The sequence below is a fragment of the Oncorhynchus clarkii genome, chromosome 20, assembly GCF_045791955.1.
Source record: "Oncorhynchus clarkii lewisi isolate Uvic-CL-2024 chromosome 20, UVic_Ocla_1.0, whole genome shotgun sequence".
NCBI classification, from domain to species: Eukaryota; Metazoa; Chordata; class Actinopteri; order Salmoniformes; family Salmonidae; genus Oncorhynchus; species Oncorhynchus clarkii.
In genome coordinates, this window is record NC_092166.1 from 42814427 (window position 1) to 42835545 (window position 21119).

At 39.0% G+C, this 21119-nt stretch overlaps 1 protein-coding gene across 1 annotated transcript; it reads right to left on the minus strand.

Annotated features, from left to right (window-relative positions):
• Positions 1–1758: 1758 nt before the first annotated feature.
• On the minus strand, positions 1759–11854 carry LOC139377091 (uncharacterized). Its single transcript, XM_071120131.1, has 7 exons — positions 11800–11854; positions 11166–11258; positions 10650–10795; positions 10052–10328; positions 8983–9164; positions 2301–2359; positions 1759–1909 (listed from the first exon to the last, which is right to left on the minus strand). The coding sequence occupies exons 1-7, from the start codon at positions 11852–11854 to the stop codon at positions 1759–1761; spliced, it is 963 nt and encodes a 320-aa protein (XP_070976232.1).
• Positions 11855–21119: the final 9265 nt, after the last annotated feature.

The window sequence follows — 21119 nt, forward strand, 5'->3', positions numbered from 1 at the left end:
CAACGAGGTTTAGCCTCGCTCTTTTCTTTGGGTACAGCTCAGCGTTTTGTGTATGTGTTTGTTTTTGGTGTATTAAAAACCCCATATTGTGTATTCCTGCACATGTCGCCAAATCCTTTATACCAGTGTGACAAGGCCTTAAATTCAATGTTCCTTAGTGGGCTAGTTACATTTTTGACATAAATCTGCTTTTATATCTATGGCAAAAAACGTAGCCACCCTTTGCCTTGATGAAAGCTTTGCACACTCTTGGCATTCTCTCAACCAGCTTCACATGGAATGCTTTTCCAACAGTCTTGAAGGAGTTCCCACATATGCTGAGCACTTGTTGGCTGCTTTTCCTTCACCCTGCGGTCCAACTCATCCCAAACCATCTCAATTGGGTTGAAGTCGCGTGATTGTAGAGGCCAGTTCATCTGATGCAGCACTCAATCAGTCTCCTTCTTGATCAAATAGCCCTTACACAGCCTGTGTTTCTTGGCCAAAGCAAGTCTCTTCTTATTATTGGTGTCATTTAGTAGTGGTTTCTTTGCAGCAATTTGACCATGAAGGCCTGATTCACGAAGTCTCTCCTGAACAGTTGATGTTGAGATGTGTCTGTTACTTGAACTCTGTGATGCATTTATTTGGGCTGCAATTTCTGAAGCTGGTGACTTTAATGAACTTATCATCTGCAGCAGAGGTAACTCTGGGTCTTCCTTTCCTGTGGCGGGCCTTGTGAGAGCCAGTTTCATCATAGCGCTTGATTGTTTTTGCAACTGCACTTGAAGAAACGTTCAAAGTTCTTGGAATTTTTCCACATTGACTGACCTTCATTTCTTAAAGTAATGATGGACTGTCATTTTTCTTTGCTTGTTTGAGCTGTTCTTGCCATAAAATGGACTTGGTCTTTTACCAAATAGGGTTATCTTCAGTATACCATCCCTACTTTGTCACAACACAACTGATTGGCTCAAACACATTTAGAAGGAAATAAATTACACAAATTAACTTAACAAGGCACACTTGTTAATTGAAATGCATTCCAGGTGACTACTTTATGAATCTGATTTAGAGAATGCCAAGAGTGTGCAAAGCCGTCACCAAGGCAATGGGTGACTACTTTGAAGAATCTCAAAATAACATATATTTTGATTTAACACTTTTTACTCCATGATTCCATGTGTTATTTCATGGTTTTGATGTCTTCACTATTATTCTACAATGTACAAAATAGTAAAAATAAAGAAAAACCCTTGAATGAGTAGGTGTGTCCCGATGTTGACTGGTTCTGTTATGGGAGAATATGGGCCAGTTTGAGGTTCACTCAATAATTTGATGGCTGATAGCCAGTTGATGAATAGTTTTGGAATACATTTTATTTAGAAAATTATTTTATACATATATTACAAACAATACAAGAATATCTTTAGCAATTTTTTGCAAAGAGATCATTAGCTCTACACTGTGGAGAAATTCATGGTATAGGATTGCAGTCTAAAACAAGGAAGATTTGAAGACCCCACACAAAAATAATCCCTAGCCCCTAATCCTTGGGCACTTTGTGGCACTTCAATGCTGCATTTGGATAGACAAGTGGATTGGCAAGTTACATTACAATCATGCATTTACCTATCAAAGTATTTGAGATCTACATTACTTGCTAAGGGTTAGAGGCTATAGGGGTTGTTTCTGGACCTGACAGGGCAGAAGCTTCTTGTTCTCAGGGGATATCAGTGTGTTTCTGCTCCACTAGAGGGCATCATACTGAGGACTGGTTCAGGACTGACAGAAACAAGAGGAGATGGAGAGAACTATATGGATCTGGCCATGCTGGTTGAGGGACATGTGGCTGTCGTAGCCCCGAGGGACACAAGAGTTGGTGGGTCTCTCTGCCCACAGATAGCACACTTCGGAATCAGAGTGGCTCCTGCAATACAGAGAGAGAAAACAGAAGTTGTAAGACAACATTTGTCATAACAAAGCACTCCAAATACTGAAGTCCTATCTATTTATCTGGTAGACACACTTTCAAATGTTAAAATATAGACTTATCCCTAAAATATACACCGAAATCACAAATCAAACTTGAAAATGGAAAATACATTGAGGACAATTGGGAGGGAGTGTAAATCAGAAACCAAACCAAACAAGCCGTATTTAAACCACAACAGCTACACTTTATGGGTATTACAGAGTTTTAGAGCTATAAGCTAGCAGGCAGTTGTTAGGATAGGGGTGGTAGAATGATGGAGGAGGAGAAGAGAGGAGGGCCGGAGTGCTTCCGGAAGGGAGGGAGCAGCTGCATGTGTTCAGCTTACCTGAGAAGACAGCGGTTTCCTGTGGTGCAGCCTCCTAAACATCTGCCCACGTCTATTTCCTGTTGGAACATTAGCAATACAGAGACAATGCCATCAGCAATCAAATCACCACAGGCTGAAAAAAACAGCCAGGCCAACCCACCAGCAGGGGGGGGGGGGGGGGGGGGGGGATCTATGTTAAATGCTTTGATTCAACACCTGCAAAGACCATTTGTGTTGGCACTCCTCACACCTTTTGTGAGAGGGGGTAGCAGACGGTCTATTGCCCTCAAATTCAAATCTGGACCTTGAAGCCAGTTCCACTGCATTTTTTCATTTTTCCCCTCTTTTCCCCTCTAATCAGAGACTTATTTAGACCTGGGACCCCAGGTAGGTGCAATTCATTATCAGGTAGAACAGAAAACCAGCAGTAGTCCAGACCTCGTAGGGCAAGATTTGAATACTCCTGGCCTATAGGCTCAATTTAACAGACCTAGATTAGTTAAATAACTATATTTTGTCATCTCTATCTTTGTCAACAAACAATATTGCACTTTTTTTTTAAATATTTAAAATAAAGTCTTAAACAATAGTAATAAAAACTATTTACTTAAGCAAGAAGATGCTGCAGGTTGAGGTTTTTTAAATATTTTTTTTATTTAACCTTTATTTAACTAGGCAAGTCAGTTAAGATCAAATTCTTATTTACAATGATGTCTTACCCTCTGGACAAACCCTCCCCTGACCCGGACAATGCTGGGCCAATTGTGCGCCGCCCTATGGGACTCCCGATCATGGCCAGTTGTGACACAGCCTGGGAACAAACCAGGGTCTGTAGTAACGCTGCAATGCAGTGCCTTAGACCGCTGTGCCACTCGGGAGGCCTAAAATGGAATGTTCCTTCATGGCCTAGTTACAGTTTTGTCTTAAATCAGTTTTAAAATCTATGGCAAGACTTGAAAATGTTGAACCCCCTTGTACACACGTGAACCCTATGTCTTTTTTGTTTGCTCTTATATATGCATCATCTTGTGATCTAAAATATGCAACTGGTTACCCAAAAAATGTGTTGATGTTTTTTTGTTTATGTTTCCTTACTTTTTCAAAGTCACTGTGCATTTGCAATATGTTTCAATGGGCAGGTACCGTCACGAATTTGTCATGCTCAAAAAATTTTAGATGTATTTTTTTTTGTTTCTTACTTTTTCAAAGTCACTGTGCATTTGCAATATGTTTTAATGGGCAGGTACCATCACGAATTTGTCATGCTCAAAATTCAAGCTTTACTTTGCTCAAACTATACCTTTGTCATCTTGTGATCTAAAATATGCAACTGGTTACCCAAAAAATGTGTTGATGTTTTTTTGTTTATGTTTCCTTACTTTTTCAAAGTCACTGTGCATTTGCAATATGTTTCAATGGGCAGGTACCATCACGAATTTGTCATGCTCAAAATTTTTTAGATGTATTTTTTTTTGTTTCTTACTTTTTCAAAGTCACTGTGCATTTGCAATATGTTTTTTCACTATAGAATCATATTGCAAATGCACGTGCATCTGGTCAGCCCCCCCAAAAAAAAATTTGATTTTTTTTGTTTATGTTTCCTTACTTTTTCAAAGTCACTGTGCATTTGCAATATGTTTTTTCACTATAGAATCATATTGCAAATGCACGTGCAACTGGTCACCTAAAAATAAAAATAAAATGTTTATGTTTCCTTACTTTTTCAAAGTCACTGTGCATTTGCAATATGTTTCAATGGGCAGGTACCATCACGAATTTGTCATGCTCAAAATTTTTTAGATGTATTTTTTTTTGTTTCTTACTTTTTCAAAGTCACTGTGCATTTGCAATATGTTTTTTCACTATAGAATCATATTGCAAATGCACGTGCATCTGGTCACCCCCCCCCAAAAAAATTTGATTTTTTTTGTTTATGTTTCCTTACTTTTTCAAAGTCACTGTGCATTTGCAATATGTTTTTTCACTATAGAATCATATTGCAAATGCACGTGCATCTGGTCACCCCCCCAAAAAATTTTTTGATTTTTTTTGTTTATGTTTCCTTACTTTTTCAAAGTCACTGTGCATTTGCAATATGTTTTTTCACTATAGAATCATATTGCAAATGCACATGCAACTGGTCATCCCCCCCCAAAAAAATTAGATTTTTTTTATGTTTCCTTACTTTTTCAAAGTCACTGTGCATTTGCAATATGTTTTTTCACTATAGAATCATATTGCAAATGCACGTGCAACTGGTCACCCAAAAATAAAAATTTTGGATTTTTTTTGTTTATGTTTCCTTACTTTTTCAAAGTCACTGTGCATTTGCAATATGTTTCAATGGGCAGGTACCATCACGAACTTGTCATGCTCAAAATTTTTTAGATGTATTTTTTTTTGTTTCTTACTTTTTCAAAGTCACTGTGCATTTGCAATATGTTTTTTCACTATAGAATCATATTGCAAATGCACATGCAACTGGTCATCCCCCCAAAAAAAATTTAGATTTTTTTTGTTTATGTTTCCTTACTTTTTCAAAGTCACTGTGCATTTGCAATATGTTTTTTCACTATAGAATCATATTGCAAATGCACGTGCAACTGGTCATCCCCCCAAAAAAAATTTAGATTTTTTTTGTTTATTTTTCCTTACTTTTTCAAAGTCACTGTGCATTTGCAATATGTTTTTTCACTATAGAATCATATTGCAAATGCACATGCAACTGGTCATCCCCCCCCAAAAAATTTAGATTTTTTTTATGTTTCCTTACTTTTTCAAAGTCACTGTGCATTTGCAATATGTTTTTTCACTATAGAATCATATTGCAAATGCACATGCAACTGGTCATCCCCCCCAAAAAAATTTAGATTTTTTTTGTTTATGTTTCCTTACTTTTTCAAAGTCACTGTGCATTTGCAATATGTTTTTTCACTATAGAATCATATTGCAAATGCACGTGCAACTGGTCATCCCCCCCAAAAAAATTTAGATTTTTTTTGTTTATTTTTCCTTACTTTTTCAAAGTCACTGTGCATTTGCAATATGTTTTTTCACTATAGAATCATATTGCAAATGCACATGCAACTGGTCAGCCCCCCCAAAAAATTTTAGATTTTTTTTGTTTATGTTTCCTTACTTTTTCAAAGTCACTGTGCATTTGCAATATGTTTTTTCACTATAGAATCATATTGCAAATGCACGTGCAACTGGTCACCCAAAAATAAAAATTTTGGATTTTTTTTGTTTATGTTTCCTTACTTTTTCAAAGTCACTGTGCATTTGCAATATGTTTCAATGGGCAGGTACCATCACGAATTTGTCATGCTCAAAATTTTTTAGATGTATTTTTTTTTGTTTCTTACTTTTTCAAAGTCACTGTGCATTTGCAATATGTTTTAAAGGGCAGGTACCATCACGAATTTGTCATGCTATAAAAATCTTGCAGGAATGTGAAATTGACTGGCCCGATGAACTCGGGATGGCTTTGCAGTGATTCTGGGTCATCTCAATCGCTCGTTTGGGTTGATTTCAGAATGTCGCTTTTGGTGATGTTTTTTCACTATAGGATCATATTGCAAATGTACAAGAGTCAAGTGGACAAGAGTCCATCAGTCAATTAGATATCATTCTGACCACCAAACTGATACAAACTGACACCAAACCCACTTTTTCCAACTCGTTTAGTAGCCAACTATTACATACTTCAGAGCTGGCCCAAAATTCACAACCCCTTCGGTTCAAACCATAAAAAAACCATAAAACACGTAGTTACGTTCTAGCTGCGGGTCCATTTCTTATGTTATGTGTTGGCCTAGCTGAGGCGACCCCGAATCCCAAGTTTCGGCTCGATAGGTCATTTGGTGTCCGAGAAAAACCCTAATTGGTGCTGAAAATCCACTATTTTCCATGACTTGCTACGGGGTCCTTGAATGAGCTATTGGACAGAAACGTTGGGGTCTGTCTATATGGGCCGAGACGTTTGCAATGCACCTAGTCTTGCGACTCTGGGACATTTCTAAATGTCGTCATTTTCGTGATGCAAAAATGAATTGAAGTTATTTCAAATGTACGAGGCTGTTTCTCGGTCCGAGAACCTTCTAGAGCCACGTAACTCACCACGCACCATCTACGGGAGGTCTAGAACAGGTTTCTAAAGTTTCGGAACTCTAGGTCCGACGGTTCTTTTTTAGCTCCAACAAAGCTAACTATTGGAGCCAGTGTCTGTCTCTACGCACCCCAATACGTCCCTCCTTCCAAGTTGTGTTTTAGTGTGATTTTTTTTTCCTTTGAATTTTTTGGGGAAAAATGACTGATTTACAGTTCATGGGGGTTGCCTAATCACACATATGAAGTTTTGGAAAGATCAGACTTTTTTAACCCTTCGAAACAGCCCCTAAGACACCAATTATGGCACTTCCGGTTGGCACAGGAAGTTATAAATCAACACATATCCTCATTGGGGTATGCTGTTACAGAATCCTGAGTTTTAAGTCCTTACGTGTGCCTTCAGAAAGTATTTACACCCCTTTGACTTTTCCACATTTTGTTGTGTTACAAAGGGGGATTAAAATGGATTTAATTGTCATTTTTTTGTCAACGATCTACACAAAATACTCTATTGTCAAAGTGTAGGAAAAATCTAACATCTGTAAAAAATAAACACTAATATATCTTGATTAGATAAGTATTCAATACGTGTTAGAATCACCTTCGCCAGCGATTACAGCAGTGAATCTTTCTGGGAAAGTCTCTAAGAGCTTTGCACACCTGGATTGTAGAATATTTGCACATTATTCTTTTCAAAATTCTTCAAGCTCTGTCAAGATGGTTGTTAATCATTGTTAGACAGTCATTTTCAAGTCTTGCCATAGAATTAAAATCCGATTTAAGCCAAAACTGTAACTAGCCCACTAAGGAATATTTAATGTCGTCTTTCAGGAACATTCAATTCTGTCTTGGTAAGCAACTCCAGTGTTTATTTGGCCTTGTGCTTTAGGTTATGGTCCTGCTGAAAGGTGAATTTGTCTCCCATTATATGTTGCAAAGCTAACTGAACCAGGTTTTCCTATAGGATTTTGCCTAGATGACAAGCATACCCATAACATGATGCAGCCACCACCATGATTGAAAATATGAAGAGTTGTACTCAGTGATGTGTTGCATTGGATTTGCCCCAAACATAACGCTTTGTATTCAGAACATAAAGTTCATTTCTTTTTTTGCATTTTTACTTTAGTGCCTTTATTGCAAACTTATTGCATGTTTTGAAATATGTATTATTCTGTACAGGCTTCCTTCTTTTCACTCTGTCAGTTAGGTTAGTATTGTGGAGTAACTACGATGTTTTTTATCCATACTCAGTTTTCTCCTATCACAGTAACTTTTAAAGTCACCATTGGCCTCATGGTGAAATCCCTGAGCATTATCCTTCCTCTCCGGCAACTGAGTTAGGAAGGATGACTGTATTTTTGTAGTGACTGGGTGTATTGATACACCATCCAACGTGTAATTAATAACTTCACCATGATCAAATGTATATTCATTGTCTGCTTTTTACATATTTTTACCCACCCACCAATAGGTGCCCTTCTTTGTGAAAACCTCCCTCGTCTTTGTGGTTGAATCTGTGTTTGAAATGCACTGCTCGACTGAGGGACCTTATAGATAATTGTAAGTGTGGGGTACAGAGATGAGGTAGTCATTCAAAAATCATGTTAACACTATTATTACACACAGACTGAGTCCATACAACTTATTATGTGACTTGTTAAGAACATTTTTACTCCTGAACTTGTTTAGGCTTACAATAACAAAAGGGTTAAATACTTATTGACCCAAGACATTTCAGCTTTTCATTTGTAATTCACTAGTAAACATTTTCAGAAACATAATTCCACTTTGACATTGTGGTATTGTGTGTAGTGACAAAAAAAATAATCTACATTTAATCCATTTAAAATTCAGACTGTAACCCAATAAAATGTCAGTCAAGGGCTGTGAATACTTTCTGAAGGCACTGTAAGTGTTTTGTTTGGATTGTCCCCCATAAAAGGCTACTGTGCATACTATAGCATCCATCCAGTTAAACTTTTAATTTTTTTTGGAGCTGAACCCATTGAAGAGACGCCATCTCTTTATCTCTCAGCCAAAGAGACAGACATCACTTTTTTGGGCAGTCACAGACGTGTACATTAAGAGTACAGCATTTCACACCTGCTGTGTCTGTCTGTGCGGTGCCAACCAGTGGGGAGTGGATTGGATGTGCGGGGGAAACTTATTAAAGTGGGCCAATAACCTTTTATTTACAGATCTATCTGACAAATGGAGGTGACTTGTTAGTGATTCCATCTGAGTGTCAGACACACTAACTTCCTTTGCTCTCTGATCAAACATCTGATTGGTGTGAAGCTGCCTAGCTGATAAATGAATAAGATCAGATAAGGGTTCATCTTAGGTAGTCTGTGCATAGCTTTAAAGTTCATTATTAAAAAAAGAAGAGTGGCAAAATAGTTTCTATAAAGAATGAGACCAAAAGACAAGTAAAGAAAGCATTGGTGTTACTGCAAGCTTTTCTTTTTGCTATTTTTTTATGAAAAAGAAAATGATACATTGCTAGAGTGTAGCACAGGTAACGTTGGCATATTGACAGGGCAGGGCGTTGCTAATAAAAAGACAGGATACCGGAACATGAGCTCACCTTGAGTTTCTCCTCTTTGACTCCGTTAGCATCATAGACTATTTCATAGTAGTACTCCATGTAGGGAACTCTATAGCAGCTCTTACTCAGCTCACAGACCTCCACTGTCTGGACCAGGTCTACCTTGTTAGGGGTCTTCACCAAGGCCGAGTCAAATTTAGTGGGCACGCAGGAGAACCCATCTGAGAAGGAAATAGTTATTCAATATTATTAGAGTTACTTAGATTCTGAACATGATCATGAACCATGATGATTGTCTGTTTCATGAGCTCTGTGTCCATTAACTGTTTCAGTCTGATATTTCTTATTCAAATGCTATTGTCTTCCATGTGTCCTGTGATATGGACTTTGTAATTATGCTACCACTGAATTATTAGTAGAACTTTACCACTAGGAACTTATTTGTGTGTGCAAATTGTTGGTACAGCAATGAGTGCTATGAAAAATGTTATACCATGTATTACAGCAATGACAAATAAGGTTTGAATTTTAAGAACACAAGGACATGTATGTATCAGTGGTTGTGGGAGCCAAAAAATAATAATCTACTCCTTCTGGGCTCAATCCTAACCCCTATGCGAGCAACACTTTTATGCACATTGTACATTATCTCCCATACCTGTTTTTTTACGCATTACGTTTTTGCGACAATAAAGTTTCAATAAGGGCTGACTGCGGCCCGCATCCTGGAAACTCCAGGGAAGAACCGCCCAGGGAAGAACCGCCCAGGGAAACCAAGCCCCCTCTTTGTCAGGTTAGGATAATTAACTTTCCAGGTAAGGATAATTAACGTAGTAGGTTAGGAGAACTAATGTAGCAGGTTAGGATAATTAATGTATAAGGTTAGGATAATTAGCAAAGCAGGTTAGGAGAACTAACATAACAGGTTGGGTGAATTAGGTTAAGGTTAGGATCAGGGTTAGGTTTAGCTACAATGCTACAATGTAGACCGAGGAAGTAGCCGGGAAACAACAGAAAGAGAAGGCACTTCTTCCCTGGACGTGGTCAGACCCTTCTCAAAATGTTGGCTGTTTTTGTAGTCATTCAGAAAGATAACAAGCCTACACACCTGGAGAACCTTTCGAACCCGAACAGCTTCCCACATCGATGACAGTCTCGTATGGGGTCTTAAAGAAGTAGGTTTTGAGCGCCGGAACCCGGACACATTGGGTCAGTTTGTTTTCACAGTGGCATTCCTCTATGACCTCCACCTCCCGGGGACCCTTGAACAGCAGCATCTGGTCCACCCTCACCCCGGTCGGCTCACAGTTATGGTTCACCCCACAGGATGTAACCTGACCAGAACCCTTGGCACTGATTGGAGTGGTAGGTTTGCGGACCCTTACCTTTTATAAAGGGGAAAATAGAAAACTTGTCAAGAGATGTTTTTAGTCAAGACTATATGCCTATTAAGTTGTAATGGTGTTCTTTTCTTGGATCTCAGCACCCTAATGTTGAGATAATAATGTCCCTAATAATGCAACAATATAGTAACCATATTTAACTAAGAAAAAAGTTAGTTTTGTCTTCATCGAATATATGTTTGTATTTTATTGATCAAATTCTCAAATAAGGAGGCCTGATTTAATTCCTTAAAATTCCTAAACTCTTTACAATCCTGAAGTTGTAGCGCTCTCTTTTGGTCATTTGAGGAACTGCTCACTTACTTTTTTGCTCCTGAGGTATTCCAACATGGAGGAATGTTTGGAATAGCCCTGCTGTAGTCCAGCCTCATGTGATGTCCTGCTTTGTTCTCCCCCACAATGGGTCCTGCACATCCCCACATCCACACTCACAGGACTACCAGAGATGTCTGAGGACAGAAGGTAAACAATCCATGATAACAACAATCATTGCTAAGCCCCCCAATTTCTCTCACCCCAAATTCTGTAAGCTCCTAAACGTCTCTATGGAAGCATGTATCTTACACCAATTTACATGAAAATATCATGTTGTTTGCATTTATCAAACCACATAATTCTGCTGACAAATATTGTTGAATAGGGGGAGATAAGTCTATGATAAAATAAGTTTTTTTTTGGAAGACTTTGTATTGTAGTAGCCTAGTCCCTTGGGAAGAGTTGGCTTCAGTATGGGACTAGACTTTGATAGTACCACTTTAGAAGTCATGTATGGGGAATGAGACAGTGCTGCCCTTTTATGGTGCTTTACCATTGATTTACCTTGGCCGATGTAAACAAAGTGGCTCTGTCTCTTGCAGCAGGCTCTCAGTGCAAACGGGTTCCTGTGCTCCACATGTTTGTTCAACAAGGAAGCTGCTGGATAAGATAAACACAGACACATCAACACCTTGTATAGCAGTCCAAGGTGACATCAGCATTCCTGAGCTGTCAGGGCTCTGATTCCTTGGTCAAGTATAATATCTCAGAGTAGGAGTGCTGCTCTAGGATCAGATCCTCCCTTTCCATTAATTATAATTTGAAAGACAAAACAGCACTCCTACATGCAGGCCCAGACCTTAGTGGTCATGGCCAGTTCCAGGACACTACCTAATAATAAAGTTACATATAATATTCTCACGTATAGCATAATAGCTATATATAATATAGCACATCACACAACAAGGTTCTGAAAACCAAACAGTTTAAATCAAACAGCCAGTATCAGACACAGATACACATCAGTAGGTCACATGGCTGTTCTGTTCACACTCTGTACCAGTGCCTGGGTTCTACTGTGTATCAAAATGGATTATAAAGTCTTTATGTTGATTGAAGTCCATCAGTAGGTATCATCACTGTACATCATTGAGCTTTATGGTCAAATAGAGAAAGACAAACAAACAACAGTACTTACAGGCTACGTTGAGAGCCCACAGAATGAGCAGTAGATAGGGCAGCAGTATATCCATGGTAAATACTCCTTATGCTCCCTTATGGTTCCTCCTCAAAGCACAGCTTCCCTGATAGCTAGTTCCTGACCGAATGACCTGTTGGTCTCCACACCCTCTGATATTTATATGGGATCAGGCTTTGGTCACAATTGTCACCACCAGCCCAAGGACCCTCTCTGCGAGTGGTGTGGAATTAAAAAGGGCAAACTAATCAAATTTCCATGGTGGTAGGGGACAGGGATGGGGCCTAAAAGGTGGGGGTCATCATTCACATCAAAGGGATGATATCCAAAGTATGGAGTTTTCTTTTCACCTCAGCTGGCTGGCTGGGCTGGCCCTTGTATATATGCTGTCAGATCCCATTGGTGAGTGTGTCCATCCACAGCTTAATTAAGCTTTGAGCCATTAAACCGTTGCTCATTCAAAGGCATTAATCATCTCTTATCTCAGAGGGAAGGTGTTTAGCACCTGGACTTAAAACAGAAACCTGGCTAAAACACATAAACAGGATCAGCATGGGGCAGTGCAGAGCCTGTTTTTAGAGGGGGGAGACACATTTGTGTTTATTCAACATCAAGCCAAATGGTCAGGGTCCTCCCAGGGGTTTGACTCTCAGGCCAGCCTTCCATGTCCCCATGCTGCTCTCTCTTATTTCACTCTTGCTTTCTCTCAGAGCAAGAGGGAGGGAAAGTTTTAGATGTAGAAAAACCGATATGATTTCACCAAACATGTATTGTTAGATTACGGTTCAACCTTGTTCTATTTCAGAAAATTATTTGATTCAAAGCAAAAAAGATAATGAGCAATGATTTACAATATTAACAGTGCCTTTACTATTGTCCTCAAGTTGTACACAATTTACTAAGATTGAAAGATACACAAGGCATTGCATGATGTGCGTCTCAAATCATATTTCCCATTATATATGCCTGAATCCTCAACTGGAAGGCCTTTCTCAATGCAGCGTTTGAATTGTAAGGGGAATCTGTAATGTGAGCTGTACCAGAATGTTTCATGGTTTTCAGACATCAAAGTTATACTGTGCATGTTAATGTAATGTCAGTGTTAGAGAAAATAAAGAATTCTGCATTTGCAAATAACTCAATAAATAATTTGAGGGGTTTTCCTTCCCATGATATAAAACTATTTGTTATAGTAGAAGATTTAAGTTCATATATCCTTACCTCAAATACCCCATATTCTAAATCCATTCAATTTCAATTTCTAAACTCCACTCTGATTCACCCCACTCTCTTAATCATTCATTAAGTCTGTGTTTCTATTTCTGTGTCGACCCTTGATTACTGATGATGAATATTGCCTGGCCTGTGTGTCTGCTCCTGTATAAACCTACTGCACTTACTGGATGATTTGGTGTATGACTGGCTTTGAGATTATGTCTCTGTTGAGATATCCAGGATTGCCACTAAGCTTCTACTACAGTATGGGTTCCATCACATTTCCCAGTATGGGTTCTATCACATCTATGTACTGACTGACTACTGACTAGTACTACTGACCCAGTCTCAGCCATCTGGCTAGCAGAGTTCAGTAACAATCTTCTTGAAAGTGAGTAGCTAACTTCTCTGGACAGTTCTGGCCCTGTCACCTCATCACCTGTCTGGCTGCACATATATTCATACCTAACCTTATTACAGTCTAGTATTCATACAGCCATGGCTATCTAGGAGAGCTCAGTCACAGCCGGATGGAGAGTAGGCTAACGTCAAGCCTCACGTGTAGGCCTACTAATACAGGCCATCTGTCCAACAGGGGTTGTATGCATCCCGTTAGAGAGTAACTTCCCGGGGCCTCCCGAGTGGCGCAGTGGTCTAAGGCACTGCAGCGCAGTGCTAACTGGACTAAATGGACTTGAACATTCTGGTTCGAGTCCAGGCTCTGTGGCGACCAGGAGACCCATGGGACAACGCACAATTGGCATGCATAGTATTTATATCAGCCCTCTGATTACAATAAAGAGCAAGATGTGCCGCTCTGTTCTGAGCCAGCTGCAGCTTAAACATTTAGGGATAGTGGGCAGCATTTTCACTTTGTATGAATTGCGTGCCCATAGTGAACTGCCTCCTACTCTGTCCCAGATGCTAATATATGCATATTATTATTACTATTGGATAGAAAAGACTCTGAAATTTCTTAAACTGTTTGAATTATGTCTGTGAGTATAACAGAACTCATAGGGCAGGAAAACTTCCAAACAGGAAGTGGAAATTCTGGGGCTGGTTGATTTTCAACTCATCGCCTATTCACATCCAAATAAGATATGGATCTGTTCGCACTTCCTACGCCTTCCACTAGATGTTAGTAGAATGTGGAATGAAGCCTCTAATGTGATGTGGGACCGGATGGCAGCTATTTGAGTCACTGGTCTGGCAGAATGCCAGTTCCTGGTTACGCTCAGTAGTCATTATATCGCCTTGCGTTCCATTACTCTGTAGACAAAACGAATGCTCCGGTTGGAACGTTATTGATAAATATGATAATAACATCCTGAAGATTGATTCTCTACTTAGTTTGACCAGTTTATTCGACCTGGAATATAACTTTTTGAAGTTTTCGTCCAAGTTCGCCTAGACCAGCGTCAGCTTTTGGACATGTGAATTAAACGTGCTAGCAAAAGTAGCTAATTGGACACTAGTAATGGACATTATGGAACAAAACTAGGATTCTTTGCACTGCATTCTGATGAAAGATCATCAAAGGTAAGGGAATATTTATGATGTAATGTCACCAGTCTTTGGAATTTGGTTGAGGTTATTCATTTGTGCAATGAAGAAGTAAGCCAACTAGGAACTGGGTAACACTGTTGAGAGTTGCGCAAGACGTGAAGTGAAAAGTAGCGTTGATTTGTTGTCTTCCTGTATTGAACACAGATAGACCCGTCTACAATTTGATCGATTATTAACGTTTAAAAATACCTGAAGTTATATTACAAAAGTAGTTTGAAATATTTTGGCAATGTTTATAGGCAACTTTTGAAATATTTTGTAGTGACGTTGCGTTTTTTGGAAGCAGTTTTTTTCTGGATCAAACAAGCTTTATAAATTGACATTTGGATATATATGGACGGAATTAATCGAACAAAAGGAACAATTGTGATGTTTATGGGACATATTGGAGTGCCAACAAAAGCAGCTCGTCAAAGGTAATGCATGTTTTATATTTTATTTCTGCGTTTTGTGTAGCGCCTGCAGGGTTGAAATATGCTACTCTCTTTGTTTACTGGTTGTGCTATCATCAGATAATAGCTTCTTATGCTTTCGCAGAAAAGCCTTTTTAAAATCTGACATGTTGGCTGGATTCACAACGAGTGTAGCTTTAATTGAGTATCTTACATGTGTGATTTAATGAAAGTTTGATTTTTATATCATTTTTAAAAATTTGCCGCGCTGCATTTTCCCTGTTTTTTGCCCAAGTGGGACGCGACTGTCCCGCCTATCCGTAAAAAGTTTTAACGTGTGAAAATGTAATATTTCAAAAATATATTTTTACATTTCCTGTGCTGCCTTTTCAGCGGAATGTTGGGGGGAGGGTTCCATTAGCGAACCTGTGTCCTAGACAGGTTAACCTCTTGATCCTACTTGAGACGCAGACGTCTCAACTAGGCACCTGGAAATGCTACGCTACGCTAAATGCTAAATGTACTCGTTAAAACTCAAACGTTCATTAAAATACACATGCAGGGTATTGAATTAAAGCTACACTCGTTGTGAATCTAGCCAACAAGTCAGATTTTTAAAATGCTTTTTGGCAAAAGCATGAGAAGCTATTATCTGATAGCATGCAACACAATACCTGAAGGGGACGTAAACAAAATAATTAGCGTAGCCGGCGCTACACAAAAATGCAGAAATAAAATATAAAACATTCATTACCTTTGATGATATTCTTTGTTGGCACTCCTATATGTTCCATAAACATCACAAATTGGTCTTTTTCCCGATTAAATCCGTCTATGTATGCCCAAAATATCCATTTGTATAGCCTGTCTGGTTCAGGAAAAAAGCTCTCTTCCAACACGCAACGTAATTTAAAAAAATTATATAAGTTGCCTATATTCTTTGACAAAACACTTCAACCTACTTTTGTAACCCAACTTTAGGTATTTGTAAACGTTAATAAGCGATCAAATTGATCACTGGGCGATCTGTATTCAATAGCAGCTACTCAAGAAAACAATGTCCATTTTTCAATCTTCCAAAATCGATTGTTGTAGGCTGGATGGAATGAGGGATCTATTGGTCATGTCTCAAAGGATTTTTGTCAACGAAAATTACGTTTTTGGAAGCTGTAGGAATTGCATCCGTGTCCATATTTAATTTGGTGTCCTTTAAACAATACATGCAAGTGGCGCATGGATATTATTTTCAGCTTTCAGTGACCAGTTTTTCTTGCGCTTTTTGATGAAACACACGCTCTGTTATAGTCACAGCTGTGATTTAACCAGTTTTAGAAACTTCAGAGTGTTTTCTATCCACACATACTAATCATATGCATATACTATATTCCTGGCATGAGTAGCAGGACGCTGAAATGTTGCGCGATTTTTAAAAAGGAGGGGGTAGACTGAAGAGGTTTTTAACCTCTTGAAGCTAGGGGGCACTATTTTTATGTTTGGAAAAATAACATTCCCAAAGTAAACAGCCTATTTCTCAGGACCAGATGCTAGAATATGCATATAATTGACAGATTAGGATAGAAAACACTCTAAAGTTTCAAAAACTGTCAAAATATTGTATGTGAGTATAACAGAACTGATATTGCAGGCGAAACCCTGAGAAAAATCAAACCAGGAAGTGGCTTCTATTTTGAAAACTCCATGTTCCATAGCCTCCCATTGCTCCATTTTAAAGGGATATCAACCAGATTCCTTTTCCTATCGCTTCCTCAAGGTGTCAACAGTCTTCAGACATAGTTTCAGGCTTTTATTTTGAAAAAGGAGTCAGAACGATAACATTGCGTCAAGTGGTCACATGAGTTTTGCTCGCGCAACAGAATTTGGACAGCCATTGTTTTCCCCTCTCCTACTGTGAAAGACATTTGTGATTGATATGTTATCGATTACATATTTTAAAAACAACCTGAGGTTTGATTATAAAAAACGTTTGACATGTTTCTATGGACATTACGGATATTATTTGGAATTTGTCTGCGTTGTCGTGACCGCTCTTTCCTGTGGATTTCTGAACATAATGCGCAAAACAAACGGAAGTATTTTGGATATAAAAATAATCTTTATGGAACAAAAGCAACATTTGTTGTGTAACTGGGAGTCTCGTGAGGAAAAACATCCGAAGATCATCAAAGGTAAACTATTAATTTGATTGTTTTTCTGATTTTCGTGACCAAGCTACCTGATGCTAAGTGTACTTAATGTTTTGACATGCGATCGATAAACTTACACAAACGCTTGGATTGCATTGTTTCGCATATTTTCAAAATCTGAGACGACAGGTGGATTAACAAAAGGCTAAACTGTGTTTTGCAATATTGCACTTGTGATTTCATGAATATTAATATTTTTTGTAATATTATTTGACTGGGGCACTATGCTATTCAGCGGTTGCTGATGACAATTATCCCGCTTAAGGTATGGGTAGCGTCAAGAAGTTAAGGGTTTCAGTGACTTCATTAGCTGTGGTTGCTGATGCGTCTATGATTGAATCATCAGCATACATGGACACACATGCTTTATTGTGCCAGTGGCAGGACATTGGTAAAAATAGAGAAGAGTACAGGGCCTAGAGAGCTGCCCTGCTGTACAACACACTTTACATGTTTGACATTAGAGAAGCATCTATTAAACAAAACCCTTATATTAGATAGATGACTCTGAATCCACAATACGTTTTTTCAACAACAGGTTATGGTCAACAATATCAAACGCTGCACTGAAATCTAACAGTACAGCTCCCACAATCTTCTTATTATCAATTTCTTTCAACCAATCATCAGTCATTTATGTCAGTGCAGTACATGTTGAGTGCTCATCTCTACAAAAGTGTTGGGTGGTCCTTTGCATGGGGTGATGTAAGTTTCCTTCAAAAATCATTCTTCCAGATAGATGACACAGACACAGGAACCTTGGTATAAAACTCTTTAGTAATAAAATGCAATTGCAGACAGAGATTGTCATGGTGGCAGCATGTTTCTGTTTCGATGTGCTACGTGCATGCAATTTAACATTGCCAATGGAACACCTCTGAAACCAGGTCATTTCCCTACGCCAAAAGGACAATTTGTCCAACTTGCTATGGATTTTATAGATCTTGCAGAAAGAAAAGAAAGGAAAATGTACTGTTTAGTCCTTATTGACAGGTTCACCAGGTGGGTGGAGGCATTTCCCAACACACACTGTGATGCTAAGACAGTAGCAAAGCTACTAGTGAGGGAGATAATACCTAGATTTGGTGTTCCTGAGGTTTTATCTGCAGACAATGTGTCAAGAGAATGTTCAATTTCAATGATAATAACAATCAATCCATAACTCTGACCAATCCCTGAGATCTGTAAGACCACAGGTTTAATAATAATTAGTCAAAGACTCAGTTTATGCAAAAAGATAGTACTGTTTATTCAGAGAACGTTCTAAAGTCAAGAATACAAAAACATCAATTTTATAGCTGCGCACATACTGCGCACATTCACACAAACAGTAGGTATCCTACGCACATATATACACATAAACAGTAGGTGAGTTTTATCCTTCTCCACAGTTCTCACCACCAGCCAACAGTTTCATTCCCCCGAGATTAGGGAGACCTTGAAGTACTCTCTGCCCTCTCCCAAGTCTCTCAGAGGCCTAGCCAGGTCGTTCCACACAGTTTTAATTGTTCTTCGGTATTTTACTAGGCACACAAGTTCAAATCCTAAGCTACGCCTTGCTCAGAGAGTCTGTGTTTTTCCACTATACATTCTGACTAAAACTACACACATCATCAGATTATAATTTTATGATTCTAATCAAGTTATAAGTTATAAGGTTTCAGAGTGGAATTATTTTATCATTATCTTTCACATATACATTATTTTATCACAATGGTACCCACTTCACTGGTGATGTAGTGAAGCAGGTAGCCATAATGATGGGAGTGGACCAGAAGTTTGTGTCCATCTACCAAGAGAGCTAACCAATCCATTAAACAACGGTTAGCTAAGGCATGCCACTCCACCAAGAAATCATGGATGGATTGTTTACCACTGGTGTTAATAAAAATGCGCAGTGGTGTTAATAAAGGCCTGGGGTGTACACCACATTAAATGTTGACAGGAAGACCCATGAATGTTCCCGCACACAGGCCGCTTGACCACTCTTGGTTAGTGGAATTACTTTGGCTTCCCCCCAGACCTGTGGACAAAGACTTTCCTCTAAAGATATGGAAGATAGGGGTCGCTATAGAGTCAATCATTTTCCCACCTTTCCTACACTAACTTTACAAAATTCAAACTTGCAATGCTTTCCTTTCATTATTAGTTTTTTCATGCATGAATACGATGGCTCACTGTTCATTGACTGTCACTGCGCTTTCGTCCTCAATGTCGTTCAACAACATGAGAACAAGTGAACAGCCTTTTTTGTTGTTGCTGAGTAACGTTACAAAAATTTCTTGCACGTGGGTATTTCACAACAATTTCTACAATTTCCAGCTGTATACAAATTTAAACTCTAAAGTGCACTCCCAAATCCAATATTGTTTTTAATGATTTTGAATTGAACATGGCTAAGTGATATTTTGTCGGCAAAAATCAACAGAAAACCTGAAAATAAGTTTATCAAATACCTCCAGAAGAAAGGCCTGCTCAAGAAATCTGTGAGTTGTTCTATCTGTGGCCACAAACAGAAAATTATCTGGCATGCGTGCAAAGATGGATACACATGGAAAGTTAATGTTACTGGTATTGATTGGCCTAGAGAACTTTGGGAACGTTTGAAATGAAGGGTACGGTAATGTAAGAAATGTTTAAATAGGTAAGCGTACGGTCAATCTAACCTTAATCTTGAGCTGATATGTAGCCTAGTTAGCTAGTCTTGAAGGTTCTACGCATGTACACTGCCTGGTCGACATTGACCAGTGGAGACTGGTGGGAGGAGCTATGGGAGGACGGGCTCATTGTAATGTCTGGAATGGAATATTGGAATGGAGTCAAACATGTTTGATACTGTTCTATGTAATCGATTCCAGCCATTACAATGAGCCGTCCTCCTATAGCTCCTCCCACCAGCCTCCACTGGTCAATGTCAGCCTGGCAGTGTACATTGACACATATATTATTTCACCAGCCGGAACACATTTTTTTAATGTTGCTATGAACATGCATTGAAGAGAATAAACTAAGCTTTCCAGAGGCCAGTGTCCTGTGCTGCTCAATAAATTTGATTTCTAGTCTTTCTGCAAGGGCTCCTGTGTCCAGGCTGCATTCCAACTCAGGACTGCAAGCCCATGTAGAGCGAGTGAAGAGCTTAGGAGACGCATACCCTTATGATCTACCTTTGGCCTGCAGAATACCACTCAATATGTTTCATGTCTGTCTGGAAAGCTTTTGTTCTCCTATTTCCAACAAGGTATTACTACTGCTACTGAAAAAGTGAATTGAAAATCATAGAATATAATTGAATGTAATAGAATTACTTAGCCTACATTCCATTTCATTTATTACTTCGTGCCAGTCTCTAAAACACGCATCTGTGTCTGAGTTAAATGTGCATGTTTCCTTGCAAGATTTGTTGAAACGAGGGGGCATCATCAGTTGTTTACCTATATTCACTCTGAGGACATTTTTGCTCACTTAAACTGTATGCAAAATGGTGTTTTTAATAATCTATCAGACGTCAGGATAAGACCCAAATGCAGACAGTTTGAAATATCAAATGTTTATTTAGGGAACAGGGGGCAGGCAAATGACAGGTCAAAGGCAGGCAGAGGTCAGTAATCCAGGGCAGAGTCTGTAAGGTACAGAACAGCAGGCATGCTCAGGGTCAGGGCAGGCAGGGGTCAGTAATCCGTGGCAGTGTCAAGAGGTACAGAACGGCAGGCAGGCTCATTGCAGGCAGAATTGTCAAAACCGGGAGAACTATAAAACAGGAACTAACAAGAAACAGGAATATGGAAAAAAACGCTGGTAGGCTTGACAAGACGACTGGCAACAGACAACCAGAGAACACAGGTATAAATGTACAAGGGATAATGGGGAAGATGGGCGACACCTGGAGCGGGGTGGAGGCAAGCACAAAGACAGGTGAAACTGACATAATCAGGCTTTTGGG